At 44.2% G+C, this 27,549-nt stretch overlaps 1 protein-coding gene across 16 annotated transcripts in view; it reads left to right on the top strand.

Annotated features, from left to right (window-relative positions):
• The window catches only part of smoc1 (SPARC related modular calcium binding 1), a 139,873-nt gene that overhangs the window by 89,922 nt on the left and 22,402 nt on the right, over positions 1-27,549 (top strand). For 14 of the 16 annotated variants that reach the window (XR_006761546.1, XR_006761550.1, XM_045706584.1 and 11 more), the window contains 4 exons: positions 794-876; positions 16,680-16,785; positions 18,051-18,295; positions 18,838-18,871. Coding sequence is in view for 14 of the 16 variants with exons in the window: in XM_045706584.1 (XP_045562540.1) it covers positions 794-876; positions 16,680-16,785; positions 18,051-18,295; positions 18,838-18,871 (468 nt within the window). In the remaining 2 variants the exon portion in view is untranslated. Of the gene's footprint in view, positions 1-793; positions 877-16,679; positions 16,786-18,050; positions 18,296-18,837; positions 18,892-27,549 lie in introns of all 16 variants that reach the window. The other 2 variants (XM_045706431.1, XM_045706390.1) reach the window with 1 other exon arrangement.

Genomic DNA, 27,549 nt, shown 5'->3' with positions numbered 1-27,549 from the left:
CAGAAACATACAATTCACACGCCAGGCCAAATTCTATCCATCCATGCCGTTCACACACACACACACACACACACACACACACACACACACACACACACACACACACACACACACACACACACACACACACACACACACACAGTCTTGATTACTAACGACTTGCTATATTTCTGTATGGTTGACATTCCCAATCATTGTGAGAATGGCATGGGATCATTCTTAATTAACTGAAGCTAAACAACATGTTTCTAAGTGGTACTCTTCTCCTCCTGAACGCATCAACCATTTATCCTGTAGCGTTCCTGGTGTAGCCTTTAATTCACATTCCTGGTGTGAGAGAGAGAGTGAGAGAGAGACTGAGAGGCAGTTGGCAGACCCTCTTGTTTTGTGAAATTTGGTATGACAACAGAGGTCGTTTTGTTCTTCTGCAGGCCTGTGTTCTCACAAAACACACACACACACACACACACACACACACACACACACACACACACACACACACACACACACACACACACACACACACACACACACACACACACACACACACTCTGTGGTCTTACGCTCATGTCGATAGTTTTTAAATCATGTAGTTGTATCTCTGAGGTACTCTCTTGTCTCTCCTTACTGTTGTATCACTGAGGTACTCTGAGGTAAAAGGAAGGTAGGAGACAGACACTCTCTCTCTCTCTCTCTCTCTCTCTCTCTCTCTCTCTCTCTCTCTCTCTCTCTCTCTCTCTCTCTCTCTCTCTCTCTCTCTCTCTCTCTCTGCCTTTCTTTCGCTCTGTGACAGGTACCAGACCCCAGAGTGTGACAGCACGGCTCGTTCGATGGTCTCCGACGTTGAAGATCCTTTCCAGGGCCGAGACCTGACAGGTGAGACGAAAGGACACTCTGACTCAGAGCCTTAAAGTATATAAGAGTTTATATATTGATAAGAGTTTATATATTGATGAGAGTGTTTATAAGAGTTTATATATTGATGAGAGTGTATAAAAGAGTTTATATATTGATGAGAGTGTATATAAGAGTTTATATATTGATGAGAGTGTTTATAAGAGTTTATATATTGATGAGAGTGTATATAAGAGTTTATATATTGATGAGAGTGTTTATAAGAGTTTATATATTGATGAGAGTTTATATATTGATGAGAGTGTATATAAGAGCTTATATATTGATGAGAGTGTATAAAATAGTTTATATATTGATGAGAGTGTATAAAAGAGTTTATATATTGATGAGAGTGTTTATAAGAGTTGATATATTGATAAGAGTTTATATATTGATGAGAGTGTATATAAGAGCTTATATGGGGAGGCAGGTAGCCTAGTGGTTAGGGCGTTGGACTAGTAACCGAAAGGTGGCAAGATCGAATCCCTGAGCTGACAAGGTAAAAATCTGTAGTTCTGTTCTTGAACAAGGCAGTTAACCCACTGTTCCTAGGCCGTCATTGAAAATAATAATTTGTTCTTAACTGGCTTGCCTAGTTAAATAAAGGTAAAACAAATATATACATTGATGAAAGTGTATTTTGGATCTTATATATTGATGAGAGTGTATATAGGAGCATATATATTTATGAGAGTACATTGGTGAGAGTATTGAGGAGAGTATTGAGGAGAGTGTGTATAAGAGCTTATATTGATGAGAGTATATATTATAGCTTATATATTGATGCATGTGTGTCTAAGAGCTTATATATTGGTGAGAGTGTATATAAGAGCTTACATTGGTGAGAGTGGATATTAGAGTATATATATTGATTAGAGTGTATTTTAGCGCTTATACAGTGAGGGAAAAACGTTTTTGATCCCCTGCTGATTTTGAATGTTTGCCCACTAACAAAGAAATGATCAGTCTATCATTTTAATGGTAGGTTTATTTCAACAGTGAGAGACAGAATAACCAAAAAAAAAGTCCAGAAAAACGCATGTCAAAAAGGTTATAAATTGATTTGCATTTTAATGAGGGATATAAGTATTTGACCCCCTCTCAGTCAGAAAGATTTCTGGCTCCCAGGTGTCTTTTATACAGGTAACGAGCTGAGATTAGGAGCACACTCTTAAAGGGAGTGCTCCTAATCTCAGCTTGTTACCTGTATAAAAGACACCTGTCCACAGAAGCAATCAATCAATCAGATTCCAAACTCTCCACCATGGCCAAGACCAAAGAGCTCTCCAAGGATGTCAGGGACAAGATTGTAGACCTACACAAGGCTGGAATGGGCTACAAGACCATCGCCAAGCAGCTTGGTGAGAAGGTGACAACAGTTGGTGCGATTATTCGCAAATGGAAGAAACACAAAAGAACTGTCAATCTCCCTCGGCCTGGGGCTCCATGCAAGATCTCACCTCGTGGAGTTGCAATGATCATGAGAACGGTGAGGAATCAGCCCAGAACTACACGGGAGGATCTTGTCAATGATCTCAAGGCAGCTGGGACCATAGTCACCAAGAAAACAATTGGTAACACACTACGCCGTGAAGGACTGAAATCCTGCAGCGCCCGCAAGGTCCCCCTGCTCAAGAAAGCACATATACATGCCCGTCTGAAGTTTGCCAATGAAAATCTGAATGATTCAGAGGACAACTGGGTGAAAGTGTTGTGGTCAGATGAGACCAAAATGGAGCTCTTTGACATCAACTCAACTCGCCGTGTTTGGAGGAGGAGGAATGATGCCTATGACCCCAGGAGCACAATCCCCACCGTCAAACATGGAGGTGGAAACATTATGCTTTGGGGGTGTTTTTCTGCTAAGGGGACAGGACAACTTCACCGCATCAAAGGGACGATGGACGGGGCCATGTACCGTAAAATCTTGGGTGAGAACCTCCTTCCCTCAGCCAGGGCATTGAAAATGGGTCATGGATGGGTGGGTATTCCAGCATGACAATGACCCAAAACACACGGCCAAGGCAACAAAGGAGTGGCTCAAGAAGAAGCACATTAAGGTCCTGGAGTGGCCTAGCCAGTCTCCAGACCTTAATCCCATAGAAAATCTGTGGAGGGAGCTGAAGGTTCGAGTTGCCTGTCACAGTCGTCGTAAGTAGTGGACCAAAATGCAGCGGGTAAAGTGCTCATCTTCTTATTTATTAAAGGAAAAAACACTTAAACAAAACAAATGACGAAAACAGTCCAATAAGGTGCACAGACTGGAAACAACCACCCACAAACACAAGTGAAACAAACCCCAACTAAATATGGCCTCCAATTAGAGACAACGACAACCAGCTGCCTCTAATTGGAGGTCCTACCAAAATCCCAACATAGAAATAGAAAAACTAGATAAACACATAGAAATAGAAAATGCTGAACATAAACCAAAAAACCCGAAACACACAAAACAAACACCCCCTGCCACGCCCTGACCAAACTACAATAACAAATAACCCCCTTTTACTGGTCAGGACGTGACATTGCCAAACGTCAGCCTCGAAACCTTAATGACTTGGAGAAGATCTGCAAAGAGGAGTGGGACAAAATCCCTCCTGAGATGTGTGCAAACCTGGTGGCCAACTACAAGAAACGTCTGACCTATGTGATTGCCAACAAGGGTTTTGCAATGTTTTGCAGAGGGGTCAAATACCTATTTCCCTCATTAAAATGCAAATCAATTTATAACATTTTTGACATGCGTTTTTCTCGATATTTTTGTTATTCTGTCCCTCACTGTTCAAATAAACCTACCATTAAAATTATAGACTGATCATTTCTTTGTCAGTGGGCAAACGTACAAAATCAGCAGGGGATCAAATACTTTTTTCCCCCACTGTATATGTTGATGAGAGTGTATATAAGAGTGTATATATATTGTGAAAGTGTATGTTAGAGCTAATATATTGATGAGACTGAATACAAGAGCTTATATATTGATGAGAGTATATATAGTAGCTTATATGTTGATGAGAGTGTATATAAGTGCTTATATATTGACAATAATATATATTAGAGGTTATATATTGATTGAAGTGTATATAGGAGCTTATATATTGATTAGAGTGTATATTCGAGCATATATGTTGATGAGAGTGTATATTAGAGCATATATGTTGATGAGAGTGTATATAATTGCTTATATTGGTGAGAGTGTATATTAGAGCTTACATATTGATGAGAGTGTGTATAAGAGCTTATATTGATCAGAGTGTATATTAGAGTTTATATATTGATGGGAATGTATATAGGAGCTTATATATTCATGAGAGTGTATATAAGAGCTTATATTTTGGTGAGAGTCTATATTAGAGTATATTTATTAATTAGAGTGTATTTTAGTGCTTATATATTGATAAGAGTGTATATTAGAGATTTTATATTATTGAAAGTGTATATTAGAGCTTATATGTTGGTGAGAGTGCATATTAGAGCTTATATATTGATTGGAGTGTATATAAGAGCTTATATATTGATAAGAGTTCATGTTAGAGCCTATATATTGATGAGAGTGTATATAAGAGCTCATATATTGATGTGAGTGTATATAAGAGCTTATATATTAGTGAAAGTGTATATAGGAGCTTATACATTGATGAGTGTATGTAGGAGCTTATATATTGATTTGAATGTATATATGAGCTTAAATATTGATGAGAGTGTATATAAGATCTTATTAATTGATCAGAGTGTATATAAGAGCTTTTATATTGGTGAGAGTGTATGTAAGAGCATATATAAGGGAGAGTGTTTATTAAAGCTTATATATTGATGTGAGAATATTTAAGAGCTTAAATATTGGTGAGAGTGTATTTTGTAGCTTATATATTGATGAGTGTGTATATAAGAGCTTATATATTGATGAGAGTATATAGGAGCTTATATATTGATGAGAGTGTATATAGGAGCTTATATATTGATGAGAGTATATAGGAGCTTATATATTGATGAGTGTGTACATCAGATCATATATGTTGATGAGCGTGCATATTAGAGCCTATATACTGTTGAGAGTGTATATGGAGCTTATATATTGATAAGAGTGTATATGAGAGCTTATTTTACATTTACATTTACGTCATTTAGCAGACACTCTTATCCAGAGCGACTTACAAATTGGTGCATTCACCTTATGATATCCAGTGGAACAACCACTTTACAATAGTACATCTATATATATATTTTTTTGGGGGGGGGGTTAGAAGGATTACTATATCCTATCCTAGGTATTCCTTAAAGAGGTGGGGTTTCAGGTGTCTACGGAAGGTGGTGATTGACTCCGCTGTCCTGGCGTCGTGAGGGAGCTTGTTCCACCATTGGGGTGCCAGGGCAGCGAACAGTTCTGACTGGGCTGAGCGGGAACTGTGCTTCCGCAGAGGTAGGGGGGCCAGCAGGCCAGAGGTGGATGAACGCAGTGCCTTTGTTTGGGTGTAGGGACTGATCAGAGCCCGAAGGTACGGAGGTGCCGTTCCCCTCACAGCTCCGTAGGCAAGCACCATGGTCTTGTAGCAGATGCGAGCTTCAACTGGAAGCCAGTGGAGTGTGCGGAGGAGCGGGGTGACGTGAGAGAACTTGGGAAGGTTGAACACCAGACGGGCTGCGGCGTTCTGGATGAGTTGTAGGGGTTTAATGGCACAGGCAGGGAGCCCCGCCAACAGGGAGTTGCAGTAATCCAGACGGGAGATGACAAGTGCCTGGATTAGGACCTGCGCCGCTTCCTGCGTAAGGCAGGGTCGTACTCTGCGAATGTTGTATAGCATGAACCTACAGGATCGGGTCACCGCCTTGATGTTAGCGGAGAACGACAGGGTGTTGTCCAGGGTCACGCCGAGGCTCTTAGCACTCTGGGAGGAGGACACAATGGAGTTGTCCACCGTGATGGCGAGATCATGGAAAGGGCAGTCCTTCCCCGGGAGGAAGAGCAGCTCCGTCTTGCCGAGGTTCAGCTTGAGGTGGTGATCCGTCATCCACACTGATATGTCTGCCAGACATGCGGAGATGCGATTCGCCACCTGGTTATCAGAAGGGGGAAAGGAGAAGATTAACTATGTGTCGTCTGCGTAGCAATGATAGGAGAGACCATGTGAGGATATGACAGAGCCAAGTGACTTGGTGTATAGCGAGAATAGGAGAGGGCCTAGAACTGAGCCCTGGGGGACACCAGTGGTGAGAGCACGTGGTGCGGAGACGGATTCACGCCACGCCACCTGGTAGGAGCGACCTGTCAGGTAGGACGCAATCCAAGAGTGAGCCGCACCGGAGATACCCAACTCGGAGAGGGTTTAGAGGAGGATCTGATGGTTCACAGTATCAAAGGCAGCAGATAGGTCTAGAAGGATGAGAGCAGAGGAGAGAGAGTTAGCTTTAGCAGTGCGGAGAGCCTCCGTGACACAGAGAAGAGCAGTCTCAGTTGAATGACCAGCCTTGAAACCTGACTGATTTGGATCGAGAAGGTCATTCTGAGAGAGATAGCAGGAGAGCTGGCCAAGGACGGCACGTTCAAGAGTTTTGGAGAGAAAAGAAAGAAGGGATACTGGTCTGTAGTTGTTGACATCGGAGGGATCGAGTGTAGGTTTTTTGAGAAGGGGTGCAAACTCTCGCTCTCTTGAAGACGGAAGGGACGTAGCCAGCGGTCAAGGATGAGTTGATGAGCGAGGTGAGGTAAGGGAGAAGGTCTCCGGAAATGGTCTGGAGAAGAGAGGAGGGGATAGGGTCAAGCGGGCAGGTTGTTGGGCGGCCGGCCGTCACAAGACGCAAGATTTCATCTGGAGAGAGAGGGGAGAAAGAGGTCAAAGCATAGGGTAGGGCAATGTGAGCAGTTTGACTTAACAAACGAGGATCGGATGTCGTCGACCTTCTTTTCAAAATGGTTGACGAAGTCATCCGCAGAGGGGGGGGAGGGGGAGGAGGATTCAGGAGGGAGGAGAAGGTGGCAAAGAGCTTCCTAGGGTTAGAGGCAGATGCTTGAAAGTTAGAGTGGTAGAAAGTGGCTTTAGCAGCAGAAACAGAGGAGGAAAATGTAGAGAGGAGGGAGTGAAAAGATGCCAGGTCCGCAGGGAGGCTAGTTTTCCTCCATTTCCGCTCGGCTGCCCGAGCGGAGTGTATATAAGAGCTTATATATTGGTGAGAGTATATATTAGAGTTTATATATTGATGAGAGTGTATATAAGAACTTATATATTTATGAGAGTGTATTTCTGAGCTTGTTTATGAATGAGAATGTATATTAGAGCTTATATATTGATGATAGTGTATATTAGAGCTTAAATATTTTGGTTAGAGTGTATATTAGAGGTTATATATTTAATAGGGTGCATATAAGCGCTTAAATATTGATGAGAGTGTATATAAGACCTTACATATTGATTCAAGTGTATATAAGAGCCTTTATATTGGTGAGAGTGTATATTATAGCTTATATATTGATGATAGTGTATATTTGAGCTTATATATTGATGATAGTGTTTATAAGAACTTATAAATTGATAAGAGTGTAAATAAGAGCTTATATATTGGTGAGAGTGTATTTAAGAGCGAATGTATTGATGAGAGTGTATATTTGATCTTATATATTGATGAGTGTGTATATAATACATTTTATATTGATGTGAGTATACATAAGAGCATATATGTTGATGAGCGTGCATATTAGACCTTGTATATTGTTGTGGGTGTGTATAGGAGCTTATATATTGTTGAGAGTGTATATAATAGCTTATATATTGACAAGAATGTATATTAGAGCTTCTAAATTGATGGTGTATATAATAGCTTATAAATTGGTGAGAGAGAACCTAGGAAGAAACCTAGTGAGGAACCAGGCTATGAGGGGTGGCCAGTCCTCTTTTGGCTGTGCTGGGTGGAGATTATAACAGAACATGGCCAAGATGTTCAAATGTTCATCGATGACCAGCAGGGTCAGATAATAATAATCACAGTGGTTGTAGAGGGTGCAACAGGTCAGCACCTCAGGTGTGAATGTCAGTTGGCTTTTCATAGCCAATCATTCAGAGTTTCTCTACCACTCCTGCTTTCTCTAGAGAGTTGAAAACAGCAGGTCTGGGACAGGTAGCACGTCCGGTGAACAGGTCAGGGTTCCAGCAGGTCTGGGACAGCAGGTCTGGGACAGGTAGCATGTCCGGTGAACAGGTCAGGGTTCCAAAGCCGCAGGCAGAACAGTTGAAACTGGAGCAGCAGCACGACCAGGTGGACTGGGGACAGCAAGGAGTCATCAGGCCAGGTAGTCCTGAGGCACGGTCCTAGGGCTCAGGTACTCCGAGAGAGAAAGAAAGAAAGAAAGAAAGAAAGAAAGAAAGAAAGAAAGAAAGAAAGAAAGAAAGAAAGAAAGAAAGAAAGAAAAAGAGAGAGAGTGTATATGGTGAGAGTGTATAAAAGAGCTTATATATTGAAGAGAGTGTATATAGGAGCTTATATATTGAAGAGAGTGTATATAGGAGCTAATATATTGAAGAGAGTGTATATAGGAGCTTATATATTGAAGAGAGTGTATATAGGAGCTTATATATTGAAGAGAGTGTATATAGGAGCTTATATATTGAAGAGAGTGTATATAGGAGCTTATATATTGAAGAGAGTGTATATAGGAGCTTATATATTGAAGAGAGTGTATATAGGAGCTTATATATTGAAGAGAGTGTATATAGGAGCTTATATATTGAAGAGAGTGTATATAGGAGCTTATATATTGAAGAGAGTGTATATAGGAGCTTATATATTGAAGAGAGTGTATATAGGAGCTTATATATTGAAGAGAGTGTATATAGGAGCTTATATATTGAAGAGAGTGTATATAGGAGCTTATATATTGAAGAGAGTGTATATAGGAGCTTATATATTGAAGAGAGTGTATATAGGAGCTTATATATTGAAGAGAGTGTATATAGGAGCTTATATATTGAAGAGAGTGTATATAGGAGCTTATATATTGAAGAGAGTGTATATAGGAGCTTATATATTGAAGAGAGTGTATATAGGAGCTTATATATTGAAGAGAGTGTATATAGGAGCTTATATATTGAAGAGAGTGTATATAGGAGCTTATATATTGAAGAGAGTGTATATAGGAGCTTATATATTGAAGAGAGTGTATATAGGAGCTTATATATTGAAGAGAGTGTATATAGGAGCTTATATATTGAAGAGAGTGTATATAGGAGCTTATATATTGAAGAGAGTGTATATAGGAGCTTATATATTGAAGAGAGTGTATATAGGAGCTTATATATTGAAGAGAGTGTATATAGGAGCTTATATATTGAAGAGAGTGTATATAGGAGCTTATATATTGAAGAGAGTGTATATAGGAGCTTATATATTGAAGAGAGTGTATATAGGAGCTTATATATTGAAGAGAGTGTATATAGGAGCTTATATATTGAAGAGAGTGTATATAGGAGCTTATTTATTGAAGAGAGTGTATATAGGAGCTTATATATTGAAGAGAGTGTATATAGGAGCTTATATATTGAAGAGAGTGTATATAGGAGCTTATATATTGTACTGAACATAGTTTTTTCATAGTCAATGTGCCTCTGCTTCTGTTTTTGTTTTCTTTTTGAGGTATTTTGCTGAGTTTCAAGGGCTCACTAGTCTCTACTAAAGCCAAGGGCTCACTAGTCTCTACTAAAGCCAAGGGCTCACTAGTCTCTACTAAAGCCAAGGGCTCACTAGTCTCTACTAAAGCCAAGGGCTCACTAGTCTCTACTAAAGCCAAGGGCTCACTTGTCTCTACTAAAGCCAAGGGCTCACTTGTCTCTACTAAAGCCAAGGGCTCACTAGTCTTTACTAAAGCCAAGGGCTCACTTGTCTCTACTAAAGCCAAGGGCTCACTAGTCTCTACTAAAGCCAAGGGCTCACTTGTCTCTACTAAAGCCAAGGGCTCACTAGTCTCTACTAAAGCCAAGGGCTCACTAGTCTCTACTAAAGCCAAGGGCTCACTAGTCTCTACTAAAGCAAAGGGCTCACGTGTCTCTACTAAAGCCAAGGGCTCACTTGTCTCTACTAAAGCCAAGGGCTCACTTGTCTCTACTAAAGCCAAGGGCTCACTAGTCTTTACTAAAGCCAAGGGCTCACTAGTCTTTACTAAAGCCAAGGGCTCACTAGTCTCTACTAAAGCCAAGGGCTCACTAGTCTCTACTAAAGCCAAGGGCTCACTAGTCTCTACTAAAGCCAAGGGCTCACTAGTCTCTACTAAAGCCAAGGGCTCACTTGTCTCTACTAAAGCCAAGGGCTCACTAGTCTCTACTAAAGCCAAGGGCTCACTAGTCTCTACTAAAGCCAAGGGCTCACTAGTCTCTACTAAAGCCAAGGGCTCACTAGTCTCTACTAAAGCCAAGGGCTCACTTGTCTCTACTAAAGCCAAGGGCTCACTAGTCTTTACTAAAGCCAAGGGCTCACTTGTCTCTACTAAAGCCAAGGGCTCACTAGTCTCTACTAAAGCCAAGGGCTCACTAGTCTCTACTAAAGCCAAGGGCTCACTAGTCTCTACTAAAGCCAAGGGCTCACTTGTCTCTACTAAAGCCAAGGGCTCACTAGTCTCTACTAAAGCCAAGGGCTCACTAGTCTCTACTAAAGCCAAGGGCTCACTAGTCTCTACTAAAGCCAAGGGCTCACTAGTCTTTACTAAAGCCAAGGGCTCACTAGTCTCTACTAAAGCCAAGGGCTCACTAGTCTTTACTAAAGCCAAGGGCTCACTAGTCTCTACTAAAGCCAAGGGTTTACTATTCTCTACTAAAACCAAGGGCTCACTATTCTCTACTAAAACCAAGGGTTCACTAGTCTCTACCAAAACCAAGGGTTCACTTGTCTTTACTAAAGCCAAGGACTCACTCGTCTCTACTAAAGGTTTTTACTTAGTTCATATAGTTACTGTACTCTCTCACTTCATGTGCCTCTACTAGCCTGGTCCCAGACCTGTTCCTGCTAACAGGAACACTTCTTTCTATTCCTTCTCATGGTAAACATGTTGAGTGGAATGTTAGCAGGAACAGTTCTGGGACCAGGCTAACTGATAGCAGGAACAGGTCATGGACCAGGCTAACTGATAGCAGGAACAGTTCTGGGACCAGGCTAACTGATAGCAGGAACAGGTCATGGACAAGGCTAACTGATAGCAGGAACAGGTCATGGACAAGGCTAACTGATAGCAGGAACAGGTCATGGACAAGGCTAACTGATAGCAGGAACAGGTCTGGGACCAAGCTAACTGATAGCAGGAACAGGTCTGGGACCAGACTAACTGATAGCAGGAACAGGTGATGGACCAGGCTAACTGATAGCAGGAACAGTTCTGGGACCAGGCTAACTGATAGCAGGAACAGGTCATGGACCAGGCTAACTGATAGCAGGAACAGGTCATGGACAAGGCTAACTGATAGCAGGAACAGGTCATGGACAAGGCTAACTGATAGCAGGAACAGGTCATGGACAAGACTAACTGATAGCAGGAACAGGTCATGGACCAGGCTAACTGATAGCAGGAACAGGTCATGGACCAGGCTAACTGATAGCAGGAACAGGTCATGGACCAGGCTAACTGATAGCAGGAACAGTTCTGGGACCAGGCTAACTGATAGCAGGAACAGGTCATTAACCAGGCTAACTGATAGCAGGAACAGTTCTGGGACCAGGCTAACTGATAGCAGGAACAGTTCTGGGACCAGGCTAACTAATAGCAGGAACAGTTCTGGGACCAGGCTAACTGAGAGCAGGAACAGTTCTGGGACCAGGCTAACTGATAGCAGGAACAGTTCTGGGACCAGGCTAACTGATAGCAGGAACAGTTCTGGGAACAGGCTAACTGATAGCAGGAGCAGGTCATGGACAAGGCTAACTGATAGCAGGAACAGGTAATGGACCAGACTAACTGATAGCAGGAACAGTTCTGGGACCAGGCTAACTGATAGCAGGAACAGTTCTGGGACCAGGCTAACTGATAGCAGGAACAGTTCTGGGACCAGACTAACTGATAGCAGGAACAGGTAATGGACCAGGCTAACTGATAGCAGGAACAGTTCTGGGACCAGGCTAACTGATAGCAGGAACAGTTCTGGGACCAGGCTAACTAATAGCAGGAACAGTTCTGGGACCAGACTAACTGATAGCAGGAACAGGTGATGGACCAGGCTAACTGATAGCAGGAACAGTTCTGGGACCAGGCTAACTGATAGCAGGAACAGGTCATGGACCAGGCTAACTGATAGCAGGAACAGGTCATGGACAAGACTAACTGGTAGCAGGAACAGGTCATGGACCAGGCTAACTGATAGCAGGAACAGGTCATGGACCAGGCTAACTGATAGCAGGAACAGTTCTGGGACCAGGCTAACTGATAGCAGGAACAGGTCATGGACCAGGCTAACTGATAGCAGGAACAGTTCTGGGACCAGGCTAACTGATAGCAGGAACAGTTCTGGGACCAGGCTAACTGATAGCAGGAACAGGTCATGGACCAGGCTAACTGATAGCAGGAACAGGCCATGGACAAGGCTAACTGATAGCAGGAACAGGCCATGGACAAGGCTAACTGATAGCAGGAACAGGCCATGGACAAGGCTAACTGATAGCAGGAACAGGCCATGGACAAGGCTAACTGATAGCAGGAACAGGTCTGGGACCAGGTTAATGGTTTCTCACTTGTTTCGGTTCCGTGTTGTCTCTCTCTGTTTCACCACGTCCTTTAAAGTTGCATTTCATTCCCAGGCATCTGGACACTTTACAGAGTGGAGCAAGGCTTCTGACTGTGCCGCAGATGTATGGTTTGTTTTATGGAAGTTGTAAGTGTTGGTGGGGGAGGGGGGGAGAGAGCGGGAAGCGGGAGTGGCGGAGTGTAGGCTGCCGGAGGGGAGCTAGAGGTGTTGGGAACCATGGGGTCTGTCTGAGTGGCTGATTGGAGTTATATTAAAGTAGTATAGTTGGATGGGGATGTTCACGAGCGAACCGCCACAACAAACAACACCACTGAGTTACATCAATGCCAATGTGCGTTATAAAACACTGCATTATAAAACACGGCGATATCAATGAGCCTTTCAGACGCAGTGTCCCTGACGTTCACGGAGATGGTATTCGTGGAAAATGCTACAGATCTTGGCTGAAGCTTTAAAAGCTCATTGTCTGCTCTACAGTGTGCTGCTCTGTAACACCTTGGATTGAATCCTTTATGGTCTAACTCTATTAGTCACATGAAGTTAACGGTCTGTAGGTCTGACGTCACCCTAACCCAGACTACCACACCACGAACCAGACCAACACACCCTCTGACCAGAAACAGACATACTAGGACTAAAGGGTTTCTAAGACATCTTCAGAGTTCCTTTATAAAACGGCACCCTTTACCCTATGGGCCCTGGTCAACAATAGTAAACTGCACCCTTTATCCTATGGGCCCTGGTCAACAATAGTAAACTGCACCCTTTATCCTATGGGCCCTGGTCAACAATAGTAAACTGCACCCTTTATCCTATGGGCCCTGGTCAACAATAGTAAACTGCACCCTTTATCCTATGGGCCCTGGTCAACAATAGTAAACTGCACCCTTTATCCTATGGGCCCTGGTCAACAATAGTAAACTGCACCCTTTATCCTATGGGCCCTGGTCAACAATAGTAAACTGCACCCTTTATCCTATGGGCCCTGGTCAACAATAGTAAACTGCACCCTTTATCCTATGGGCCCTGGTCAACAATAGTAAACTGCACCCTTTATCCTATGGGCCCTGGTCAACAATAGTAAACTGCACCCTTTACCCTATGGGCCCTGGTCAACAATAGTAAACTGCACCCTTTATCCTATGGGCCCTGGTCAACAATAGTAAACTGCACCCTTTATCCTATGGGCCCTGGTCAACAATAGTAAACTGCACCCTTTATCCTATGGGCCCTGGTCAACAATAGTAAACTGCACCCTTTATCCTATGGGCCCTGGTCAACAATAGTAAACTGCACCCTTTATCCTATGGGCCCTGGTCAACAATAGTAAACTGCACCCTTTATCCTATGGGCCCTGGTCAACAATAGTAAACTGCACCCTTTATCCTATGGGCCCTGGTCAACAATAGTAAACTGCACCCTTTATCCTATGGGCCCTGGTCAACAATAGTAAACTGCACCCTTTATCCTATGGGCCCTGGTCAACAATAGTAAACTGCATAGGGAAACGGGTTCTGTTTTGGACGCAGACACACAGGGTGCTGTTGAACATACGGGGTCACACTTCATAACGCCCCAATTTAACAGTCGGGTTCAGAAGCAGTGAGGCGGTTCGTCCCAGAGCCTGACTTGTCCGATCTAGGACATGGTAATTAGATTCACCTGGCGGGTTAAGGTTAGAGGAGACCACCTCCCACCGATCAACACAACGACACAACACTCTCAGAGAGAGAGAGAGAGAGAGAGAGAGAGAGAGAGAGAGAGAGAGAGAGAGAGAGAGAGAGAGAGCGGGGGGAGAGGGAGAGGGATGATTATATCCCCTAGCTGGTGTTTGAAGTTTCTCTTTAAGAGACAGAATTAAGGGGGTAAAACATTGGCCTAGTCCAGTGTGCTATTAAAACCATGCATCTGGGCAATTAAAGAGAGCCACCTGAGGTGTTCAGCACGCTATCATAAAAGTTAACAGGTCTGCACTGCCCAACTACACACTGCTGCCTGCCTCTCATCTATGGCTTCGTCTCAAACGGTGCCCTATTGCTCATGTAGTGCGCTGCTGTGGGCTACGTAGAACACAAATCTAAATCACCTGTAGTGTCTTTATTATAGGGTGCCGTTTAGAACACAACTCTAAATCACCTGTACTGTATTTATTATAGGGTGCCATTTAGAACACAACTCTAAATCACCTGTAGTGTATTTATTATAGGGTGCCATTTAGAACACAACTCTAATGCACCTGTAGTGTCTTTATTATAGGGTGCCATTTAGAACACAACTCTACTCTCACCTGTAGTGTCTTTATTATAGGGTGCCATTTAGAACACAACTCTAAATCACCTGTAGTGTCTTTATTATAGGGTGCCATTTAGAACACAACTCTAATGCACCTGTAGTGTATTTTATTATCCCCAGGGGCCTATTCATTTAGCAGCACTTAGTAAAAACACATGACAAATATACACCCCAACAATATATACAGCAATATGCTATTAGAGATGACTGAGACAGCTGATAGCAGCTGGCATGAAGGACAGTATAGACCTAGTTAGTTTTAACTTGGGGAGTCTGTGCTCTGAGGAAAGCGCCTTAAATAAGGCGTGCTGGAAGTCCCTCAGATTGCTCCTTACCATATGACTCATGTCTGACGCAGGTGAAAGGTCAGGTCAGTTCAGTTCATACCAATGATCCTGCTAATTAGTTTGGTAACGATGTCACAGACCCTGTTCTTACTCTTTAAGTTTAGACGACCAAAACGTCAGATCTACACACACACACACACACACACACACACACACACACACACACACACACACACACACACACACACACACACACACACACACACACACACACACACACACACACACACACACAGTTAAAAATTGTGTTTTCTCCTTTCTCCATCTCCATGCATCACCAGGTATAGCTGTAGTTCTACTGTTTACCAGAGGTACTTAACACTGGGCTCAGCCATCAGCTGTAGTTCTACTGTTTACCAGAGATACTTAACACTGGGCTCAGCCATCAGCTGTAGTTCTACTGTTTACCAGAGGTACTTAACACTGGGCTCAGCCATCAGCTGTAGTTCTACTGTTTACCAGAGATACTTAACACTGGGCTCAGCCATCAGCTGTAGTTCTACTGTTTACCAGAGGTACTTAACACTGGGCTCAGCCATCAGCTGTAGTTCTACTGTTTACCAGAGATACTTAACACTGGGCTCAGCCATCAGCTGTAGTTCTACTGTTTACCAGAGGTACTTAACACTGGGCTCAGCCATCAGCTGTAGTTCTACTGTTTACCAGAGATACTTAACACTGGGCTCAGCCATCAGCTGTAGTTCTACTGTTTACCAGAGATACTTAACACTGGGCTCAGCCATCAGCTGTAGTTCTACTGTTTACCAGAGATACTTAACACTGGGCTCAGCCATCAGCTGTAGTTCTACTGTTTACCAGAGATACTTAACACTGGGCTCAGCCATCAGCTGTAGTTCTACTGTTTACCAGAGGTACTTACCACTGGGCTCAGCCATCAGCTGTAGTTCTACTGTTTACCAGAGATACTTAACACTGGGCTCAGCCATCAGCTGTAGTTCTACTGTTTACCAGAGGTACTTACCACTGGGCTCAGCCATCAGCTGTAGTTCTACTGTTTACCAGAGATACTTAACACTGGGCTCAGCCATCAGCTGTAGTTCTACTGTTTACCAGAGGTACTTACCACTGGGCTCAGCCATCAGCTGTAGTTCTACTGTTTACCAGAGATACTTAACACTGGGCTCAGCCATCAGCTGTAAAAAGCTTGGACCTTTTTAATGGAGCCTGAATCCTTTCTGCCAAAGCCATTCTATTTCAGCACAGCTTAGTTGTCTTCTAACAGTGGTAATGGTTGTTGAGGAGTGACTGTGCTTTCTCTGTGTTGCTGTGAGATAGTGGTAATGATTGTTGAGGAGTGACTGTGCTGTTGGTGTTTTGCTGTGAGAGAGTGGTAATGATTGTTGAATACTCTCTCAGTTTTGCTGTGAGACAGTGGTAATGATTGTTGAATACTCTCTCTGTTTTCCTGTGACAGGCTGTCCGGAGGGTAAAAAAGTGGAATTCATTACCAGCCTTTTAGACGCCCTTACCACAGACATGGTCCAGGCCATAAACTCACCAACCCCCTCTGGTGGCGGGAGGTAAGTCATAACGAAATGTATACCCCTCAAGCTTAAACAATCAACTATGATGTTGAAATCTCTTTCATTAGGTTTGGATGGGGAATTAGATCTGGATCACTGAGTGTGTACCTGAGCAGGTTCTGAGTGTGTACCTGTGTGTACCTGAGCAGGTTTTGAGTGTGTACCTGAGCAGGTTCTGAGTGTGTACCTGTGTGTACCTGAGCAGGTTTTGAGTGTGTACCTGAGCAGGTTCTGAGTGTGTACCTGTGTGTACCTGAGCAGGTTTTGAGTGTGTACCTGAGCAGGTTCTGAGTGTGTACCTGTGTGTACCTGAGCAGGTTTTGAGTGTGTACCTGAGCAGGTTCTGAGTGTGTACCTGAGCAGGTTCTGAGTGTGTACCTGAGCAGGTTCTGAGTGTGTACCTGAGCAGGTTCTGAGTGTGTACCTGAGCAGGTTCTGAGTGTGTACCTGAGCAGGTTCTGAGTGTGTACCTGAGCAGGTTCTGAGTGTGTACCTGTGTGTACCTGAGCAGGTTTTGAGTGTGTACCTGAGCAGGTTTTGAGTGTGTACCTGAGCAGGTTTTGAGTGTGTACCTGAGCAGGTTTTGAGTGTGTACCTGAGCAGGTTCTGAGTGTGTACCTGTGTGTTCCTGAGCAGGTTTTGAGTGTGTACCTGAGCAGGTTCTGAGTGTGTACCTGTGTGTTCCTGAGCAGGTTTTGAGTGTGTACCTGAGCAGGTTCTGAGTGTTTACCTGTGTGTACCTGAGCAGGTTCTGAGTGTGTACCTGTGTGTACCTGAGCAGGTTTTGAGTGTGTTCCTGAGCAGGTTTTGAGTGTGTACCTGAGCAGGTTCTGAGTGTGTACCTGTGTGTACCTGAGCAGGTTTTGAGTGTGTACCTGAGCAGGTTCTGAGTGTGTACCTGAGCAGGTTCTGAATGTGTACCTGTGTATGAGTACTGGGTGTACCTGTACAGGTTTGAGTCGAACCCCTCAGTATGTGGGCCTGTGTCTGAACCCTGTGGGCCTGTGTCTGAACCCTGTGGGCCTGTGTCTGAACCCTGTGGGTCTGTGTCTGAACCCTGTGGGCCTGTGTCTGAACCCTGTGGGCCTGTGTCTGAACCCTGTGGGTCTGTGTCTGAACCCTGTGGGCCTGTGTCTGAACCCTGTGGGTCTGTGTCTGAACCCTGTGGGCCTGTGTCTGAACCCTGTGGGCCTGTGTCTGAACCCTGTGGGCCTGTGTCTGAACCCTGTGGGCCTGTGTCTGATCCCTGTGGGCCTGTATAGGTTGATGGAGCCGGACCCCAGCCACACTCTAGAGGAGAGGGTGGTCCACTGGTACTTTACCCAGCTGGACAACAACAGCAGCCATGACATCAACAAGAAGGAGCTGAAGCCCTTCAAGAGATACGTCAAGAAGAAAGCCAAACCCAAGAAATGTGCCAGGAAGTTCACTGACTACTGTGACCTGAACAAGGACAAAGCCATCTCACTTCTGGAGCTGAAGGGCTGTCTTGGGGTCAGCAAGGAGGGTGAGTCAGGAGGAGAAAGTATTTTGGTACAGAGCGTTCTTCTCAGGCATATTGGATAGTTGTTCAATAGTTCATCGTACGTCTTCATAATGGAGCCGTCTTTCATTTCTATCCTCCGAAGATCTCAGCAGGAACTACATTTCTCTGAACTATGTTGCTAACTGTCCAGAAAGTTTGCATTGCACCAGCAGTTAGGCGAGGACAGACTCTACACTTCCAGTCCAGAACCTGTCCCGTCTGTCCGTACAGCACAATGGACAACCATACAGGATGTGTGGATCAGCATCTCAGATCATTAGGATCTGTTGTGTTAAAAGCAGTGAAAATGACCTGGTTATAATGCATTATAAGACTTGTATAGAGCATGTATAACCCCTTTGTAATCTCTTATTACCATGTCATAATGATGCTGACTGAATAGCAGTCATTTTGTGACATAGACATCCCAGTCTGACCTCTGTGTGTCCTCTCCTCTCCTCTCCTCTCCTCTCCTCTCCTCTCCTCTCCTCTCCTCTCCTCTCCTCTCCCCTTTCCTTTTACAGGTAGTTCTGTGAGCAGCATCAACCAAGGGACAAGGCAAGGGATTAATTTGTTCAGTAAGACCGACTAATATGCTTTCACTAACCTTAGCGCCACTTTAAACCGCTGTAGACCGCTTCAATATAATCCATTAACATCCTTGTATGTAAACCAAATGTATACCCTGTTGCAGTACGTAACGCAAAATGACGATCCTGCGTTGTTTGCATCGAGTTACAACTTGTGTGGCTGCACATTTTCTTTTTGCTACGCAGCGATGCAGGGTGGGCATTTTGCCCTTAGCTAATTGTAGTTCTTGGGTTGCAGTATAACTTAGGCTTTAGACTGGCTTCTGACATGGATTCTGTTATTGGTCTGCAGGCTTCTGTTCAGATGCACACATCTTTATGTTCTAAATACACTTGGAGGTCTTTGCTTTTACAGTGACTGCTAGGTAGGTACTGTTGTTTCAAAAGGACTTGTAAAATCAGGGATTCTTGAAAGTCCGGGAAAGTCCGGCAGGGGAAACTTTTTTTTGTTTGTTGTTGTTGCATTATTCAAGCTTTAAAAAATGTATTTGTGGGAATTTTATAAGGGGAAAAATGTTTGGCTCTATGCCCAGAAATGCCCTTGTTCGGAACAAACTCTCTCAGAAAAGTGTTTAAAATGAAAGAAACTGACAATAATTAATATTAACTGGAAAATGATTTTATTTTACAGAATATATCTTCCGATAGTCCTTTAAAGAATATTTCTCTCAAAACGTTGATTCCTAAAAGATGTGTCTGTTGATTTGGTCAACAGTCAGATTGGTCTAAAATCCTAAATGAATCAGGAATGAGCAGGGTCACCTATACCATAAGGACCCCTTTTTCATGTCCTCATTACATCTAGTGCAACAAGACCACTCATGGTCTGGAATGATCTCTACTGATAGCTTTAAACAAACAATATTGGAATCACCGTGGTTACAACCATAAACTGTCAACTCCATCTGCCTGATAGATTAAGATATGAATTTTGGTAAAAATATGTTTATTTTAATTAGGTTTTAGAGTTATACATCAACTGAGGAGAAACTAAATGTCTACTGTGTATGCCCCTTGAATGAAAAAGAAAAATTGCATTTTTGTCAACTCCATAAAACGTAAACTCCGTCAGAGTGCTGAAAGATCTGATCGAATGGTTAGGTTTTATTGGGGATTTTCAAATGAATCAGTTTCTATATTTTATAAATGTTTGTATTGAACTTTCATTTTTATAGGCAAAAATATGTCTGTTTTAATTATTTTTTGTCAACTCCGTCACTGATGGCGAACCCCCTTAAGATCTATCTTTTTTGTCAAGATATTTTTGAAAAAGCTAGTAATTTGACCCTGATTACTAAGTTTAGATAGCTGGCCGCTAAACTAACTTACCAATCTAAAACATTTTAGCTGACGTGGGCTAATTGAGTGACTATCAGTGACTGAAATAAGAAGAAAAGAGAAACTGCTGATGCACAACGACATTTAGAAATAGCAGCTTGTGTATTTTACTATTCTAACTAAGTTGAAACTCTGACTGAGTTGAGAAGAGAAGAAAATACTAAAGTTCTAATGACATTAGCCCTGAACCATTATGCAATGTTCAAAACATTAAGAATGCCCCCCCCCCCCCCACCCCCCACAATAGTATTTATTTGTAGAATATTAAATAATTTCTTCCCTCATCAATCTTAACACATCACCCCATAATGACAAAGGAAAAACATTTTTTTTTTTTTTATGTTAGCGCATTTTGTAAAAATAAATAACTGAATAAAACATTTACATATGTATTCAGACTCTACTCAGTACTTTGTTGAAGCACCTTTGGCAGCGATTACAGCCTCCAGTCTTCTTGGGTATGACGCTACAAGCTTGGCAAACCTGTATTTGGGGAGTTTCTCCCATTCTTCTCTGCAGATCCTCTCAAGCCCTGTCAGGTTGGATGGGAAGCGTCGCTGCACAGCTATTTTCAGGTCTCTCCAGAGAAGTCCGATCAGGTTCAAGTCCGGACTGTGGCTGGGCCACTCAAGGACATTCAGAGACTTGTGCCAAAGCCACTCCTGCGTTGTCTTGGCTGTGTGCTTAGGGTTGTTGTGCTGTTGGAAGTTGAACCTTCACCCCAGTCTGAGGTCCTGAGCGCTCTGGAGCAGGTTTTCATCAAGGATCTCTCTGTACTTTTCTCTGTTCATCTTTCCCTCGATCCTGGCTAGTCTCCCAGTCCCTGCTGCTAAAAATCATCCCCACAGCATGATGCTGCCACCACCATGCTTCACCATAGCGATGGTGCCAGGTTTCCTCCAGATGGGACGGTTGGCATTCAGACCAAAGAGTTCAATCTTGGATTCATCAGACTAGAGAATCTTGTTTCTCATGGTCTGAGAGTCTTTAGGTGCCTTTTGGCAAACTCCAAGCGGGCTGTCATGTGTCTTTTACTGAGGAGTGGCTTCCTTCTGGCCTCTCTACCATAAAGGCCTGATTGGTGGAGTGCTGCAGAGATGCTTGTCCTTCTGGAAGGTTCTCCCATCTCCACAGAGGAACTCTGGAGCTCTGTCAGAGTGACCATCAGGTTCTTGGTCACCTCCCTGACAAAGGGAGGTGACCAATTGCTCAGTTTGGCCAGGCGGCCAGCTCTAGGAAGAGTTTTGGTGGTTCCAAACTGTCAACTGTGGGACCTTATATAGACAGGTGTGCACATTTCCAAATCATGTCCAACCAATTGAATTTACCACAGGTGGACTCCAATCAAGTTGTAGAAAAATCTCAAGGATGATCAATGGAAACAGGATGCACCTGAGCTCAATTTAGAGTCTCATAGCAAAGGGTCTGAATACTTATGTAAATAAGGTATTTCTGTTTTTATTTTTAATAAATTTGCAAAAATTTCTAAAAACCTGTTTTCGCTTTGTCATTATGGGGTATTGTGTGTATGGGCTTCGATTAGCATGTGATGTCCACACACTACAGTGGGTATTGTAGGCAGGTAAACATGCCAAAATGATCAGGTATCAAGATACAAGCTTGTAATCAGGCAACAATATGAGATGTGAATGGGCAACATTCATTCTGAAGTCAGAAGTCAGGCAAGTCATTTGAGAACAAATTCTTATTTACAATGACGGCCTACCGGGGAACAGTGGATTAACTGCCTTGTTCAGGGTCAAAATGACATATTTTTTACCGTGTCAGGTCGGGGATTCGATCCAGCAACCTTTCGTTCTAACCACTATTCTACCTGCTGCCCCAAATAATCACTGCCAATGTTTTTCAAGAAAAGTGGTCGTTTTTGTTGTTGACGTGGTTGTGTCGTATTTCTTGGCGTACTTTCTGTTGAAATGCAAATTCCAAATATGTAAATGAAGTATGGATGTAAAAAAAGTGCCTACTTTGATTTTGACTATTGAGAAACACCCCATCAGAGCTACGGTTGTATGCATATTGAGAAACACCCCAGTCAGAGTTACGGTAGTATGCATATTGAGAAACACCCCAGTCAGAGTTACGGTAGTATGCATATTGAGAAACACCCCAGTCAGAGCTACGGTAGTATGCATATTGAGAAACACCCCAGTCAGAGCTACGGTAGTATGCATATTGAGAAACACCCCAGTCAGAGTTACGGTAGTATGCATATTGAGAAACACCCCAGTCAGAGCTACGGTAGTATGCATATTGAGAAACACCCCAGTCAGAGTTACGGTAGTATGCATATTGAGAAACACCCCAGTCAGAGCTACGGTAGTATGCATATTGAGAAACACCCTGTCGAGTAAAGTAGAGAGAAAATATGAGTTCAATAAAGACTCAGCTGAAGTTTTTTAGAGACTGTTGGAACATTCCAGTTGGCCCAAGGTTTCTTCCACTGAGAAAAACGGAGAAAATACAAATAAAAACCACTTCCAATCCCTCGTTGTGCCCTGGAACCTACTACTGCAGCCGCTATGTGTGTGGATTTGTATGTTTGTGTGTGTATGTGTGTTCACGTCGTGTGTTTGTGTGTGTGCATGTGTGTGTGTGTGTGTGTGTGTCTACATCGTGTGTGTGTGTGTGTCATGTGTGTGTCATGTGTGTGCGTGTGTGTGTGTGTGTGTGTCCATGTTTGTGTGTGTGTGTGTGTGTGTGTGTGTGTGTGTGTGTGTGTGTGTGTGTGTGTGTGTGTGTGTGTGTGTGTGTGTGTGTGTCCATGTTGTGTGTGTGTGTGTGTGTGCTAGATTGAATCCCTGAGCTGACAAGGTAAAATGTCGTTCTGCCACTGAACAAGGCAGTTAACCCACTGTTCCTAGACCAGTTAACCCACTGTTCCTAGACCAGTTAACCCACTGTTCCTAGACCAGTTAACCCACTGTTCCTAGACCAGTTAACCCACTGTTCCTAGACCAGTTAACCCACTGTTCCTAGACCAGTTAACCCAACCAGTTAACCCACTGTTCCTAGACCAGTTAACCCAACCAGTTAACCCACTGTTCCTAGACCAGTTAACCCACTGTTCCTAGACCAGTTAACCCACTGTTCCTACACCAGTTAACCCACTGTTCCTAGACCAGTTAACCCACTGTTCCTAGACCAGTTAACCCACCGTTCCTAGACCAGTTAACCCACTGTTCCTAGACCAGTTAACCCACTGTTCCTAGACCAGTTAACCCACTGTTCCTAGACCAGTTAACCCACCGTTCCTAGACCAGTTAACCCACTGTTCCTAGACCAGTTAACCCACCGTTCCTAGACCAGTTAACCCACCGTTCCTAGACCAGTTAACCCACTGTTCCTAGACCAGTTAACCCAACCAGTTAACCCACTGTTCCTAGACCAGTTAACCCAACCACTTAACCCACTGTTCCTAGACCAGTTAACCCACAGTTCCTAGACCAGTTAACCCACCGTTCCTAGACCAGTTAACCCACTGTTCCTAGACCAGTTAACCCACTGTTCCTAGACCAGTTAACCCACTGTTCCTAGACCAGTTAACCCACCGTTCCTAGACCAGTTAACCCACTGTTCCTAGACCAGTTAACCCACTGTTGTTAACCCACTGTTCCTAGACCAGTTAACCCACCGTTCCTAGACCAGTTAACCCACCGTTCCTAGACCAGTTAACCCACCGTTCCTAGACCAGTTAACCCACTGTTCCTAGACCAGTTAACCCACCGTTCCTAGACCAGTTAACCCACCGTTCCTAGACCAGTTAACCCACCGTTCCTAGACCAGTTAACCCAACCAGTTAACCCACTGTTCCTAGACCAGTTAACCCACTGTTCCTAGACCAGTTAACCCACCGTTCCTAGACCAGTTAACCCACTGTTCCTAGACCAGTTAACCCACTGTTCCTAGACCAGTTAACCCACTGTTTCTAGACCAGTTAACCCACCGTTCCTAGACCAGTTAACCCACCGTTCCTAGACCAGTTAACCCACTGTTCCTAGACCAGTTAACCCACTGTTCCTAGACCAGTTAACCCACCGTTCCTAGACCAGTTAACCCACCGTTCCTAGACCAGTTAACCCACCGTTCCTAGACCAGTTAACCCACCGTTCCTAGACCAGTTAACCCACTGTTCCTAGACCAGTTAACCCAACCAGTTAACCCACTGTTCCTAGACCAGTTAACCCACTGTTCCTAGACCAGTTAACCCACTGTTCCTAGACCAGTTAACCCACTGTTCCTAGACCAGTTAACCCACCGTTCCTAGACCAGTTAACCCACCGTTCCTAGACCAGTTAACCCACCGTTCCTAGACCAGTTAACCCACTGTTCCTAGACCAGTTAACCCACTGTTCCTAGACCAGTTAACCCACTGTTCCTAGACCAGTTAACCCACTGTTCCTAGACCAGTTAACCCACTGTTCCAAGGCCGTCATTCTGAATAAAGGTTAAATAATATATAGCGGCGTGTTACAGCTATAAAAATGGATAAGAATTGATAAATCAGACAACAGGGAAAACAAGTGTTTTTTCAAACTCCTTCTATGACTGTTCAGATTTAGTACAAGCTTTTTCACCTTCCCTGACCTAACATACAGTTAGGTAGGCAAGAGAATACAACAAAATGGCGCACGGACATTCACCGCAGCTCAATGACAGACACACTGAAGGTTGGAATGATATGGAACATCCACTTTATTTTCTAGTCAGTCAGTCAGTCAGTCACTCAGCCAACCAGTCAGTCACTCAGTCACTCATTCAGCCAACCAGTCAGTCAGCCAACCAGTCAGTCACTCATTCAGCCAACCAGTCAGTCAGCCAACATGTCAGTCACTCATTCAGCCAACCAGTCAGTCAGCCAACTAGTTAGTCACTCATTCAGCCAACCACTCAGTCAGCCAACCAGTCAGTCACTTATTCAGCCAAACAGTCAGTCACTCATTCAGCCAACCAGTCAGTCAGCCAACCAGTCAGTCACTAATTCAGCCAACCAGTCAGCCAACCAGTCAGTCACTCATTCAGCCAACCAGTCAGCCAACCAGTCAGTCACTCATTCAGCCAAACAGTCAGTCAGCCAACCAGTCAGTCACTCATTCAGCCAAACAGTCAGTCACTCATTCAGCCAAACAGTCAGTCAGCCAACCAGTCAGTCACTCATTCCGCCAACCAACCAGTCAGTCAACCAGTCAGTCACTCATTCAGCCAACCAGTCAGTCACTCATTCAGCCAACCAGTCAGTCACTCATTCAGCCAACCAGTCAGTCAGCCAACTAGTTAGTCACTCAGTCAGCCAACCACTCAGTCAGCAAACCAGTCAGTCACTCATTCAGCCAACCAGTCAGTCAGCCAACCAGTCAGTCACTCCTTCAGCCAACCAGTCAGCCAACCAGTCAGTCACTCATTCAGCCAAACAGTCAGTCACTCATTCAGCCAAACAGTCAGTCAGCCAACCAGTCAGTCACTCATTCCGCCAACCAACCAGTCAGTCAACCAGTCAGTCACTCATTCAGCCAACCAGTCAGTCACTCATTCAGCCAACCAGTCAGTCACTCATTCAGCCAACCAGTCAGTCAGCCAACTAGTTAGTCACTCAGTCAGCCAACCACTCAGTCAGCAAACCAGTCAGTCACTCCTTCAGCCAACCAGTCAGCCAACCAGTCAGTCACTCATTCAGCCAACCAGTAAGCCAAGCAGTCAGTCAGCCAACCAGTCAGTCAGCCAACCAGTCAGTCACTCCTTCAGCCAACCAGTCAGTCACTCCTTCAGCCAACTAGTCAGTCACTCAGTCAGCCAACCAGTTAGTCAGCCAACCAGTCAGTCACTCATTCAGCCAACCAGTCAGTCACTCATTCAGCCAACCAGTCAGTCACTCATTCAGCCAACCAGTCAGTCAGCCAACCAGTCAGTCACTCATTCAGCCAACCAGTCATTCAGCCAACCAGTCAGTCACTCATTCAGCCAACCAGTCAGTCACTCATTCAGCCAACCAGTCAGTCACTCATTCAGCCAACCAGTCAGTCACTCATTCAGCCAACCAGTCAGTCACTCATTCTGCCAACCAGTCATTCACTCATTCAGCCAACCAGTCAGTCAGCCAACCAGTCAGTCAGCCAACCAGTCAGTCAGTCATTCAGCCAACCAGTCAGTCACTTATTCAGCCAACCAGTCAGTCACTCATTCAGCCAACCAGCCAGTCACTCATTCAGCCAACCAGTCAGCCTACTAGTCAGTCACTCATTCAGCCAACCAGTCAGTCACTCATTCAGCCAACCAGTCAGTCACTCATTCAGCCAACCAGTCAGTCACTCATTCAGCCAACCAGTCAGTCACTCATTCAGCCAACCAGTCAGTCACTCGTTCAGCCAACTAGTCAGTCACTCGTTCAGCCAACTAGTCAGTAGCTCGTTCAGCCAACCAGTCAGTAGCTCGTTCAGCCAACCAGTCAGTCACTCATTCAGCCAACCAGTCAGTCACTCATTCAGCCAACCAGTCAGTCACTCATTCAGCCAACCAGTCAGTCACTCATTCAGCCAACCAGTCAGCCACTCATTCAGCCAACCAGTCAGTCACTCATTCAGCCAACCAGTCAGTCACTCTTTCAGCCAACCAGTCAGTCACTCTTTCAGCCAACCAGTCAGTCACTCATTCAGCCAACCAGTCAGTCACTCATTCAGCCAAACAGTCAGTCACTCATTCAGCCAACCAGTCAGTCACTCATTGTGCCAACCCGTCAGTCAGCCAACCAGTCAGTCACTCATTCAGCCAACCAGTCAGTCACTCATTCAGCCAACCAGTCAGTCACTCATTCAGCCAACTAGTCAGTCACTCATTCAGCCAACTAGTCAGTCACTCATTCAGCCAACCAGTCAGTCACTCATTCAGCCAACCAGTCAGTCAATCATTTAGCCAACCAGTCAGTCACTCATTCAGCCAATCAGTCAGCCAACCAGTCAGCCAGTCATTCAGTCAGCCAACCAGTCATTCAGTCAGCCAACCAGTCAGTCAGTCAGCCAACCAGTCATTCAGTCAGTCAGCCAACCAGTCATTCAGTCAGTAGATGAATGGATGAACGTTACTGTACACGTCCTCTATGAACCCAACCAATGAAACGTTATTGTTACCAGAGAAACATTTGGGAAATGAAGAGATCCTCTCTTGGAGAGATCCAGCATCTGGTGACGGTATGTGTCCCAGCAGTCTCTTCCTCATTCCTCCTCACCCCTCCTCTGCTCTCATTCCCATCACTCACTATAATCCTTTAGTGGAATTTTGGAGATACCAGAACATATC

This window comes from Salmo salar, chromosome ssa01, assembly GCF_905237065.1.
Source record: "Salmo salar chromosome ssa01, Ssal_v3.1, whole genome shotgun sequence".
Classification (NCBI taxonomy): domain Eukaryota; kingdom Metazoa; phylum Chordata; class Actinopteri; order Salmoniformes; family Salmonidae; genus Salmo; species Salmo salar.
Note: the sequence above shows the minus strand (reverse complement) of the source record. Positions and strands in the feature narration are given on the sequence as shown.